Source organism: Haliotis rufescens, unplaced genomic scaffold (genome assembly GCF_023055435.1).
Source record: "Haliotis rufescens isolate VD_foot unplaced genomic scaffold, xgHalRufe1.0.p SCAF_5, whole genome shotgun sequence".
Taxonomy (NCBI): domain Eukaryota; kingdom Metazoa; phylum Mollusca; class Gastropoda; order Lepetellida; family Haliotidae; genus Haliotis; species Haliotis rufescens.
Genome location: NW_025964223.1, coordinates 54,480,812 through 54,493,896, shown reverse-complemented (window position 1 = coordinate 54,493,896; position 13,085 = coordinate 54,480,812). Strand labels below are relative to the sequence as shown.

At 44.2% G+C, this 13,085-nt stretch overlaps 1 protein-coding gene across 1 annotated transcript; it reads right to left on the bottom strand.

Moving 5' to 3' along the window:
- Nucleotides 1-1,651: 1,651 nt before the first annotated feature.
- On the bottom strand, nucleotides 1,652-11,188 carry LOC124125965 (vitelline envelope sperm lysin receptor-like). The gene is made up of 10 exons (XM_046489390.2): nucleotides 11,119-11,188; nucleotides 10,939-10,985; nucleotides 9,394-9,436; nucleotides 8,483-8,673; nucleotides 7,465-7,619; nucleotides 6,343-6,488; nucleotides 3,917-3,998; nucleotides 2,757-2,910; nucleotides 2,157-2,202; nucleotides 1,652-1,838 (listed from the first exon to the last, which is right to left on the bottom strand). The coding sequence occupies exons 2-10, from the start codon at nucleotides 10,969-10,971 to the stop codon at nucleotides 1,702-1,704; spliced, it is 987 nt and encodes a 328-aa protein (XP_046345346.2). The 5' UTR covers nucleotides 10,972-10,985; nucleotides 11,119-11,188; the 3' UTR covers nucleotides 1,652-1,701.
- Between the last annotated feature and the right edge of the window lie 1,897 nt (nucleotides 11,189-13,085).

Sequence of the window (13,085 nt, the reverse complement as noted above, 5' to 3'; positions counted from 1 at the left end):
AACGCGTTTTTAGAAATCAAACTTTGTCTAAGGACATACTATTCAAAAGTTAAAGAATACCCGATTGTTTCATATGACCATGGATGTTCAGCTTATATCACCGACGAGTCCAGATCATATCTGTCATCCCGATGGAATGACCAGAGTAGCGGATTGTTGCGTTCAGAAGGTGAATAGTTGGGGCGTGTGGGAGAGATTTAGGGTTTATGGCAGGATCGTCTTCACATTCTGAAGAATGATGCACTACCCCATACTGCCAGACACGGCATGAACTTTCAGCAAAACATTCGTCCTGCTGTGGCCATCAATGTCTCCGGATGTAGCCCCAAAAAGAACGTACGTGTACGTGTGTGCGCGCAGTTTGAACCCCGTCATTGTTTATTTATGGTTGCACTAAATGACGAATGCTTTTGCGATTCCGTTTCCATCTTGATTGACAATTTCAAATTTGTTTTTCTTAATTAATCAGGGAGATATATAAAGTAGTATTTCGGTGACGCGTTTCTAATGACTTCAGTCAGACCATATAAAAGATTACAATGGTCTGCTTCCGTGCATGACAAGGAGGTACGATGTTAAGTTCCCTTCATAATGGAGCAAATAGTCAAGCAGCTCCTGCTCTTGATTTTCCAAATTTCACGTAGTGACAACAAAAAGTCTAATGCAATTCCTTGATCTAAACATTTATAGTGTTTCAATGTACATAAAATTGCCTGGCATCTCCAATTTGCGTTATTCCTGTCTGCAGCATACCCACGGCCAGATTTACAACAAGCCGTGGTATTACGTCAGCTTATTTTTGGGTAAGCAATGTTTATTAAAATCAAATTGCTCAACATCTGTGCGCCGTTAACATTTCAAAAACCACGTGTTTCAGCATCACCCTCCCTAACATGCAAATTGTGCATCAACATGCACGTGCAAATTGTTAATTACAACCTTGAGGTCTTCACGACAATGTATTGAAATGGGAATTTAAATTTAGATTAAATGTATTTTTAAAACTGAAGTCACGGTTACTTTTTCCGTTAGTACATCATTGAGATGAGTTATGTAAAGATTATGCGAGATTCTGTGCGACCTTGCAGTATTATACTTGAACTGTCAGGTATCGTCTACCACAGTTTAATTACCGATCATTAATATTTTTAAAAAACTAAAATTTTAAACAATTAACCCACAGTTTACCAATTTCATTCTTGTATTAGCTTTAGCCGGCAATAATGCCCCTTGTGGAAGTGCTGGCAAGTGGAGTGAGCGAGTTGTTTAACGCGGCTTTTAACATTACAGTTATGTCAGATTAATGTGGGAGGAAGGCCCGAAGTGATGCAGGTCTCAGACGTTTAACACTTCGGTGAAACGGGCATATGTATGGTGCTGACAAACCTAGGAACAGAATCGAGGCGAACCGGGATTCGAACCCACAATCATAGTTTTCTGGCATGCCCAAGGGACGTAACTCTGCACAGCGAATCGCGGCGCCTTAGACTGGGCCACCCGGGCCACCCGTGCGCCCTGCTTAGTGGAAGGTTTAATGTTGTACACGATTGGCACAGGTTTAAATTACAGGTCCCTCCTGGTTGAAATGATCATCTTGACTATTTGAACAGACTGATACAATTTTCGTTTAAATAATGAATAAGCAATAAAATTATTATTATTATTTTTATTGACCAACCACCAAATAAAACGTTACAGTATTTACTGGTTGCGCCGGAAACGTGACCGAGGAGCTTCGTTTTGTTCAAGTGGTACGTCTTCCGCAACGCCGTTCAACGTAAACACCTCCGTCATGGCATGACTGCGGGAATTCCAAAGAAAGCTTCCTAGACCGTCACCTACCAAAAAAACATAGGAAAGAAGCCAGTTAGAAGTCCTTCAACGAGAGATCCAAAAATATATTTTTAAAAAAACTGTAGCATACATTTCCAGACAGTATCAAACCCATCTGTTGACATTACGATGTAAACTGGAGGAACCAGTCAATTGGCTACAGTGATCCAGTAACCCACCATGGTGTCGGTAATTAACGTTACATCGGAGACAAGATTGGCCAGGGTATGGACCCAGGAGACGAATTATAACCTCTACAATGAACTAAGAAATTTCGCTTGCCCCACAGTGGATTTAGAGCATAAAATATATTTACACATTACCTGGCTCATCTCTGCGTTTACGTGTCGACTTTGGAAAACACGATGGCTGAAAGGCAAAGGGATAAAAGTACTTGAGTGATTTAGGAAACGTTTGTTTAAATGTCGCCGTCATTTAAGCGATTTGCGTCACTTCACCCAAACAATACAAATGTGGTGTGGACGTTAACTGCAGTTGTGTACTAGCAATACATTTGGTAACCCGTGAAGATCAGGGGTAGAATAGGTCTTCAGCAACCCATGCTTGTCGCAAGAGGTGGCTAACGGGATCGGGTGGTCAGGCTTGCCGAGTTGGGAATCAAGGGCATGCATCAACCAATTGCGTGGATCGATGCTCATGTGATCAATTACTCGATTGTCTGGACCAGGCTATTTACAGACCGCCGTCATATAGCTGGAAGATTTGCCGAGTGCGGCGTTATAACAACCCAACGAATGCATTTGGTACAGTACTTGACTGTCTGCATTAATTGCAATCAGCAAATCTTTACTTTTGACAATTTTAATATTGTCAAAGAAAAGACGCAATAAGTCAGTTAGAGCAGACTCATGCTCTGCTTCATGTGGGTCTGCCCGAAAATGAGTTCCAAATGAGGCTCTTACTCCATTGCATGCTTTGGCGCAGACCGTAAAGTTGCATTCAAACTTTAAACTTGGATCCCCGTTGACAGTAAACACTTTAAAGAAAGCGCTGTAGGCGTTCTTGCCAATAGTTTTAAAGCCACGAGTCTGTTTCAGGACCATGCCGTCTCCACACCTGAAACAAGGTAGAAGTAAAAGTTACAGCATACATACATCTAGGTATATACTCGCAAAGCGAGTTTGATTAAGTCTTTATATATGTATTCTGTTGGAAGGTGCCAGCTTGGAGACAAAGAAAATCTAACATGAATCTTTGTCGTTTCCCTCTTTGGTGCCTAGAAACCCAAAACAGTCGTGAACCAGGATACGAACCCACGATCAGAGGTTAGCTAGTCTGCAAAGGGAAATGCGGCGGCGGTGAAGACCTTGAGCAAACTGGATAACAAATAATTTTGAAACGACAGTCAACCTCCGAAGTTAAGCTAGGATTATTTTTTTTTTTTTTTTAAAATCAATGATTCTATTACAAGTACGCTTGGAAGGCAAATGGGAAGATGATTTTAGGAACGTAGTTGGTTTGGTGTGTTTGTTGTTTAACGCCGCACTCAGCAATATTACAGCTATATGACGGCGGTCTGTAAATAATCGAGACTGGACCAGACAATCCAGTAATTGATATCATGAGCATCGATCCACGCAATTGGGATCGATGACATGTATCAACCAAGTCAGCGAGCCTGACCACCCGCTCCCGTTAGTCACCTTTTACGGCAAGTATGGGTTGCTGAAGACCTATTCTACCCCGGAACCTTCAAGGGTCTTAGGAACGTGGCCCAATCAAGTCGGCCTTGAGAAGTAAAAAGTATTGGGACCTAGTTTCGAACTGAACAATCATGATGTATGTTTACAGTAATGTCAGGTCCCCTCGTTCATAGGGTGCAAATCCGGGTAGAATAGTCTTCAGCAACCCATGCTTGTCGTACGAGGCGACAAACAGGATCGGGTGGTTAGACCCTGGCTTGGTTGAAGCATGTCATATCCCAATTGCGTGGATCGAGGCTCTTGATGTCAATCACTGGATTGTCTGTTCCAGACTCAATTTGTTTTACACACAGTGGTTATATAGCTGGAATGCACAAACACAAGAGTGTTCAAGTGCCCGTACAAATGTTTTAACTAACCCGGATCTTAGAATAGAGAACCTTCCACCCTTGGAATTCAAAGCATCGCAAGATTCGGGTCGGAGTCCTTTGTCAGCTGGGCCTGGAAGAAAAAAATTAAATCAGTTTATGGTATTTAGCCAAAGTGACAATATTTTATCTATATGCATAGTGATACACCGCTTTAAAAACTGCGCCATTCCGGTGAAAGATCCGGGCGAGAATTGTCTTCAGCAACATACTAACGGGCGACTAACGGGATCGGGTTGTCGGGTCTCCTACTTCGGTGATGCAAGTTATGGTGTGCTGACTGACGAGAGCATAGATCTACGCAATCACTGGATTGTCAGGTCCAGACCTTTTAATGCCTAGTGCGGCGCTAAACAGACATTGCTGTAGTGCAATGACCAGGTCGTTTGTCCAGACGTCACCGCCAGGATGCCGAGATGTATCGACGCCTACGACAGGACTGGAACCAGCCGGTAACGGCTAGCTCAGTTGTATAATCTGGTTAACATTTGGATCATTTTCACTGGTGTCTTTAAAATACACTGTACGAACGCTAAATTTTGTAACATAAGAGTGAGGGGGTACTGTTTAACGCCGCTTTTAACAGTATTCCAGTTATATCGTGTCGGCTTAATGTGGGAGGGAAGCCCGAAGTGATGCAGGTCTCAGACGTTTACCACTTCGATGAAACCAACGAGCACGGGTATGGTGCTGACAAACCTAGAAACAATCCGAGCGAACTTGGATTCGAATACACAATCATAGGTTTCTGGCGTGCCTAAGGGACGCAACTCTGCACAGCGAATAGCTGCGCCTTAGACGACTGGGCCACCCGTGCAACATTACATACATCGACAATCGTTAATCGATTTGTTACACCACCCCACTTTCAGGACGTATCGCCCCGTGTTGCCAGGTTAGGCGAAATGGGGTTTAGCGAGCGTCCAAGGTTATTGCACTTATATAGCCACGTGCATGCACGTGAGGCTGCTTGTACTAGTTCGGACTAATGCGCTAGTTTTCTAGCGCTAGCCCACCGAGATACCGGGTAATGCTGCAGTTTAACATGAATATCCCACTCAGAATACCGACTCCGAGCCGACCAGGCCCGTTGTAGCCCCTTAATGCCGAGCGCCAGACAGGGTAAGTACCATTTTTGGGTATGATGCGGCCGGGGATCGAACCCCGAACCTTCTGCTCTGGGCAGACGCTCTACCACTAGACCACGGAGGCGGTCCCCTGTGTTACGAGAACATGTTTTGTCAATTTACTTGATAGGAAAGAGCAATGCGTTTTCAATATGTGTAGCCTCACTAGCTGTAACAGTTGTTCCGTTACTATTTTAATATTTTATAAACTTCCTACGTTTTTGTGACCCGTGAAGATGATTCCGGGTTAGAATAGGTCTTCAGCAACCCATGCTTGTCGTAAAATGCGACTAACGGGATCGGGTGGTCAGGCTCGCCGACTTGGTTGATGCATGTCATCGATCCCAATTGCGTTGATCGATGCTCATGATGTCAATAACTGGATTGTCTGGTCCAGACTCGATTATTTACAGACCGCCGTCATATAGCTGGAATATTGGTGAGTGCGGCGTTAAACAACAAACAAGTTTGTGCAAGCCTGTTAGGATATTTGAAATGGTTGAATTTCTCTTCCCCCCAAGAGGGCATTAGTTTAAATGTCATCCCTTGCAGTCTGGTTTGTGATCATTGTAAACCCTCCGATGAGATGAGTGACGAATACGTCTACACTCAAAATTAGAATTTGCGTTTCAAATGTCTAATATTCGACGACAAGAAACGAAAGTTAATTACGTGAATCGAACCTGCAACCTCATATCGTCTAGTTTGTAACCAACCGTTTATCACCCCTCGGCATGTTTCTTTCCTCTTGTCATGGTTTACAATCTAAACTACTCAAGTTTATACCTGACAATATAAAAACACGAACACATGAACACCCATTAGTTTTCGGTTCTGGCTATATTCGGATATGAGCGGATGTGCCATCGAACAATTACAGGAAAACAAATTAAACCACCAAGACGGAGCAATTTAAATTTCTCCCTCCATCGGCAACACGGATGAATATTGATGAATATTACGGACAATAGCAGGTCTCTACTAAACCTCATTTTCTTATTTCATGGATCAATTGATGTTGGTTTGTTGTTTTACGCCGCACTCAGCAATATTCCAGCTATATGACGGCGGTCTGTAAATGAGTCTGAACCAGACAATCCAGTGATTAATATCATGAGCATCGATCCACGCAATTGGGATCCATGACATGTATCAACAAGTCAGACAGCCTGACCACCCGATCCCGTTAGTCGCCTTTTACGGCAAGCATGGGTTGCTGAAGACCTATTCAGCCCCGGAACCTTCACGGGTAGACCAATTGATGACCCAATAGTATGTGTGAATACTTACCCAGGGTAACGGCCTTCAGGCGGACACTCTTGCCAGACTTCACCGAACCTGAAAGTTTCCTGCCAATGACGTCGACCAGGTACAGATGAATGACAGAGGGACTTTTCGGGGGCGTATTTCCATCGATCACCTTTGGAGCAGAAGCGCTGAAAAGAGCAAGGCCGGAACGTATGTCAATGGCACTTATTCAGAATCTTGAAGAGCCAAGTCAAAGACAAATAAAGCAAACTAAATGTAAACATATGCATGTACACACTTATGCGATTATAAGTGTGAGGCGTCGCAGCAAATGCAATGTAAGTAAATGGGGGTGGAGGCGGCTCTGTCTCTCTCTCGCGTGCGCGCACAGTGCGCGTGCGCGTGCGCGTGCGTGCTCAAACGGGTCTAATGATGGCGTCGCTTGAAATTTTTCACAAGCACACGTACGCGCACTAGTCGGGACTAGTGCCGAGTTTACAGTGCTGGTCCATCGATATACCATTCCGCAGTTTTACTCATGGATATTCCACTATACCGACTCCGAGCAACCCAGTCTTGTTTTTGCTCCTTGATGCCGAGCGCCATCTTATAACGCCGTACGGGATAGAACCCAGTACCTTCAGCTCTCTGGGCAGACTTACCCACTAGATCAAGACGTGGTCGTATTGACATGAAGTGGACGAGCTTAAATAATGCAGGCCAGATGTTTACTACTGAAACCTACGATCATTTCACGATCATGAATATCAGGACAAATCTTGGATTCTAACAATCAACACATTGCGGCCCGAATGAAACTGCACATGGAAGAGCGGCGCAATGGGGGAGTAGAGATACATTCTTATAATTGCTTATTGACGTTAAAAAACGAGTCTTGTGTGACGGGTTAAAAATCACTTCGACAATTTGGACCTTTCAAGGCATTGCCGTGGATTAGTATTCAGTGGGAATGGGGTGGGTTTTATTTAAAGGAAATGCTATATGTCAAGGAATGAGTGGTTTAAGATTCGTATTGCACTTCAAATATCAATTTAGCATCTAAGTTTCAAAACTAAAATGAGACCCCCACCCCCACCCCCACCCCCACCCAAAAGAAGAGGGAAGGGGGCTTCCATAAATTGCATATCCCTTCCAGAAACCTACCCTGGCTTGACCTTGAGGGACGAGCTCTGCTTGTTGGCGCCAGGCTGGAACGAGCACGTGACGGTGTATCGTTCGTCCGTCTGGTGAAGTCTGCTACCGGGACTGCCGAACGCCACAGTCACCAGGATTGTGTAAACAAATGAGTCCTTCTTTTTCTGAAAGTAAATACAGTATTACGAAAAACTAAAGAAAATGAATCGTCTTTTTCGAGGGGGTGGGTGGGGGCCTAGCCTCACCACCCGATTATTCCAGTTATATCACGGCGTGTCAGCTTGCTGGGTTCAGGCTACCATTGAGCGTCCTGGCCAGTTTTTGATAAGGTCGCAGCCCTGTGTAAAGGGGGCTTAACGTCTTTCGGAGTGACGCGCCGGGGAAATCGCTCTAGCGGCAGGCGTACTGGTTTATTGTTGGTTGGTTTTACGCCGCACTCAGCAATATTCCAGCTATATGACGGGGGTCTGTAAATAATCGAGTCTGTACCAGACAATCCAGCGATTAATATCATGAGCATCGATCCACGCAATAGGGATCGATGACATGCTTCAACCAAGTCAGCGAGACTGACCACCCGATCCCGTTAGTCGCCTTGCCTCTTACGGCAAGCATGGGTTGCTGAAGACCCATTCTACTCCGGATCTTCATGGGCAGATAAGCGTACTTTGAAACCACGAGGTACAACATGCAAAATTTCGACATACAGCTGTGGGTATCTCGCGACGATGAAGTATGTGGCAATTTAGAAAAAAATATTTTAATGACACGACGGCTCTGGTCTTACAGCATGCAAGGTCACGTGAATAGTTTCGGGCAGATTAATGTGCCAGGTCCAATCATGGCCTGCTTGCGTTGAAAAGTGTTTCTAAAATGCTTTTAATTTGAACTTTTGAACAAACGTTAATACACTTTCAATTTGAAACAAGTATTGTCAATGATTAGGAAAGGTGAAATCAAATTCATGTGGACGGTATCGTTCCACATGAAATGGTCCTTAACGGTAGAATCATACTAATATACCAACCACAAATTTACAGGCGGATGATCCGCCGCCAGTGACTGGGTAGGACACAGGTAAAGTGAAGAACACTCCATCAGCAGAACTGAAGCTCACTTCCTTGTTGCCGCCACAAACCGCTTTTGCCTCGGCATCGTAGTCGGTCAGTAGACTCACCGTGGAGTCAGCAATACCGTTTGCTCCACAATCCGCTTGAACTGAAATCACAAGGCAGCATACAGTTTAACGCCACTAGTTTCTTTAAACCAATTCTAACCTAGATTAAAGATTCATGACCATGGAGGAATTATTTAAGGTAAATACTGGAAATCGCTTTTTCGCAATCATTTCAGAGAATATCACGATTAAAAAACAAACAAAAAAAACAAGTACACTATTTCTGAATTGTATCATTGTGCGACCCGACCTATTGGTGCAAACAGACCAACTAATTGGTCGAAGTGGCAATTTATTAAATTTCAAAGCCACTTTAAAGAATGCTAAAAATAAAGCTACATGTCAATGTATCATTCGAATTTTATTCTCATCTTGGACGTATACAACCCAAGCTGTCTTATCGAGGTACTAGGCCAACATATCCTCATCCCATTTGATATGAACACCACTAGTCAGCGGATCATGGTACGGCCAATATTACAACAGCATTTAAGGCATTTGTCAAAGATCTGTTAACGCCGCACTCGGCAATATTCCAGCTTTATGACGCAGGTCTGTAAATAAGTCTGGACCAGACAATCCAGTGATCGATACGAGCATCGATCCACGCAGTTGAGATCGAAGACGTGCATCAACCAAGTCAGCGAGCCTGACCACCCGATCCCGTTAGTCGCCTCTTACGACAAGCATTTGTCAGATATGCATAGAGAGTTCACAAAGAACTACATTTATGTGGTAAGAAAAATGGTAATATTACTTACTATCCAATATATACCCTGGAGGTACAACAGCCTGGACGGTAGCCTGGAGACATGTACAACAAAACCCCATTAAAATGGACACGAAAGAGCCTCGTAAAGAGCAATAGAAAACTTCCAGGAATTACTTTGTACAGGTAAGAGTAAGCGATGATGTTACAGATGTTACAAATGCGTTATATGCAATGGGTACTAGATGAAATTATCTACTAAACGGCAAAAGAAAAGCGAATACAATCCATGTTGGTTAAAATATGAAGAATTACTTAAAAGATATTCGATTGTTCAATTCACACGAACATTATGTTGTGTGAACCAATGCTTCTGAACGCATCACATGTGACGTCATAGACTCCAGACGCATCATTTGTCTCGTGCAGGAGTAGTGTGGAAAGTTTGGCAATCACGTGCAGCATATCGTGATAATAAAGACTGCACGTGGTAACACTTGACCGACCGTTTTGCCATTAAGTGGTACACATTGGAAACATCTCTTAACGAACATACTTCTGTTTCTATGGTTCGTGTTTTTGGCGGCGAATATGTAGAAGAATTCAGTCAGTTTATGACTAGTTACCTCGAGCAACACTTCCACTTCACATGGTTTCATCAGCAAACGAGTTTGTAAACGCCGCACTCAGCAATACGCCATCTTTATGACGCCGGTCTGTTCTCACCAGCATCGATCCACGCAATGAGGATAGTGTAACTTTGACGTGCATCAACAAAGTTAGCGAGCATGACCACCCGACCCTGTTAGTCGCCTCGTACTTCGAGCATGTACCCGTGAGGATCCGGGGGGGGGGGGGGGGGGGGGAGAATAGGTCTTCAGCAACCCATGCTTGTCGTAAGAGGAGACTAACGGGATAGGGTGGTCAGGCTCGCCGACTTGGGTCAATGCATATCATACATGTATACCAATAGCATTGATCGATGTTCATATGAATCACTGGATTGTCTGCTCCAGACAATTTACAGACCGCAGACATAGCTGGAACATTGCCGAGTGCGGCGTTAAACAAAAAAACTTCAATCATGGACAAAAGTGAGTGAATGATGGGGGGTTTTCGTCGCAGACAGCAATGTTCAAGCTTTATTACCCACGTAGTGAATATACAGTTGGCAAGATACTACATACGTACGTCCTTTGTGTTGTAGAAGGTTGACCTCGTTTTATTCGGAGAACCGCGACTAATTTTTCATGAAAAAATAAATTTGCGTGATTTCATTTTGCAACTACAAGGCAGAACTGAAGCAATCGATAGATCTATAGATCGAGGGTCCCCCTGAGCGCGGCGCACCCGACCACTTTCGCAACTTTCAATTTGATTTAACGTAAAAAGGATAGGAGTGGTGAAATGAACGTCTAATTTAGCTCTTCTAAAAAAATGGTACGGACAGGATATTAATTCAGCTGATATCAAAACCGGACCATTTTGATTGCACAGGTAAAGCAGGTCGGCAGCACGCGCTACGACGTCGGCGTATAACGAAGACTGTCACACATAGCAAGGAACGTACGTACTTGGGGCCCGCTGTTATACTTACAATGAAGCCAAGAATAGCTAAAATAGCTGCCATTTTTCACCTTTCGGCTGAAAAAGAATATTCGATGCTAAAAGCCTTCATTACATGAATTCATTACTAGAACAACTGGTATTAAACTCACATAAAAGTTGGTATTCACAAATATAACCCGGCTCCTTTTACACCTAAGTGAACACTTACCAGAACGAATACAGCTCAAACTCGGTCCGCCTGTCGAGTGTCGTCGACGAGCCCTTATATACCTCATATGACACCACGCGCACGTGCTGCACGGTGTTGTATTTTGGCGACTGAAACACACTCTTTGTTATCTCGTTAACGTATTATTTGAGGGACCGGTCATTTATAACATGAGTGGGAGAGTTTTTTGATGCCTTAATGGACTGAAAATAATGACCCTTCCATAATGCTTGTCATATTCTGTCATATTTTTTTCTACACTCCCCTATTCCCTCTAACACACCCACCCTGCCCGTTTCATAAATGACCGCTTCCTAAATGGGTATCTTGAGGATGTTCTGTTGTTCTGCTGACCTGTGACAAACACGGGTGCGTGTTGGCGCATTGTTGATTCATAAAACCGTTCTTCTTCAAGAGTAAACCTTTTTATGTGGGATGAACGAAGTGCGGTGACGTATTTGGGTGCGTTTTGGCGAATATTTTCATCAGTATTTGGTATGGAATTGTATGATAATATTTCTAGTTTCTCTGCTTGATGCTAAGCTAGCTGTCGCTAAGGTTTCTAGTGTTGGTGAATGTCCCTATTAAATGGAAATGAAATTAGTGTTGCAATCAGATGAGATACTTAAACTCAGGAAATGAGCCTCACACGTTCACCCCAAATTGAGAATTGAACCCCAAGGCCGTAGTTAACTTTTTTTTGACAGGGGGGCCAAATATTTGTACAAGTATCACTTGTCCCTAACTTGATTCAAATAAAACTGTTTCTATGAAAAATCAAGGGCCCCGGCTGGCTACGGCTATGAACCCGTTCCTTCGGCGTGACGACGAACGCTTATACCAATGCTCATGCTTAAAGCACATGTGTGACAGCGGTCTCCAAATAACCGAATAATTCACGTCACGAGGCCAAGGCCTATCACGAGTGTCGACCTTAGCAATTGGGATCCGATGACATGCATCAACCATCAACCCGATCCCGTTAGTTGCATCTTTCGACAAATTGAGTTGTTGAAGAGCATTTTTCGCTTGGTTGTTTGTTGTTTAACACAGCACTCAGCCATATTCCAGCTATATGACGGCGGTCTGTAAATAATCGAGTCTGGACCAGACAATCCAATGATCGACCTCATGAGCATCGATCCACACAATTGGGATACGATGACATACATCAACCAAGTCAGCGAGCCTGACCAACCGATCCCGTCTGTCGCCTCTTACAAGCACAATCGCCTTTTACGGCAAGCATGGGTTGCTGAAGAAGCAGTTCTAAACCGTATCTTCACGAGGGCTGAAAGGGGTAGATGTTAGTTCAGTCAGTAATGAAGTGTGTGGGTGAGCCACTTCGCGAGTATTCCAACCTTATGTTTTGACCACACCATGTCTGACACCGACTCCCACTACACCATCCAACCCAACACCACCTCCCACTACACAATCTAACTCTCAAACTCTTCCCACTACACCATCTAACACTACACCGCCACCCACTACACCACCTCCCACTACACCACCTCCCACTACACCATCTCCCACTACACCACCTCCAACTACACCACCTCCCACTACACCGCCACCCACTACACCACCACCCACTACACCGTCCCCCACTACATCATCTAACACTACACCACCCCCACTACACCACCTCCCACTGCACCATCTCCCACTACACCACCTCCCACTACACCACCTCTCACTACGCCATCTAACACTACACCACCTCCCACTACACCATCTAACACTACACCACCTACCACTACATCATCTCCCACTACACCAACTCCCACTACGCCATCTAACACTACACCACCTCCCACTACGCCATCTAACATTACACCACCTACCACTACATCATCTAACACTACACCAACTCCAAATGCACCACCTCCCACTACATTACCTCCCACTACACCACCTCCCACTACACCATCTAACACTACACCGCCACCCACTACACAATCTAA

What these genes read in the sequence shown, in the direction of transcription:
- LOC124125965 (XM_046489390.2), bottom strand. Translation starts at nt 10,971, where the DNA reads ATGGCAGCTATTTTAGCTATTCTTGGCTTCATT. An exon ending in TCCCTCAAGGTCAAGCCAGG is followed by an intron (nt 6,489 to 7,464) that starts GTAGGTTTCTGG and finishes TGCTCTTTTCAG; the next exon opens with CGCTTCTGCTCCAAAGGTGA. An exon ending in TTCTCTATTCTAAGATCCGG is followed by an intron (nt 2,911 to 3,916) that starts GTTAGTTAAAAC and finishes ACCTTGTTTCAG; the next exon opens with GTGTGGAGACGGCATGGTCC.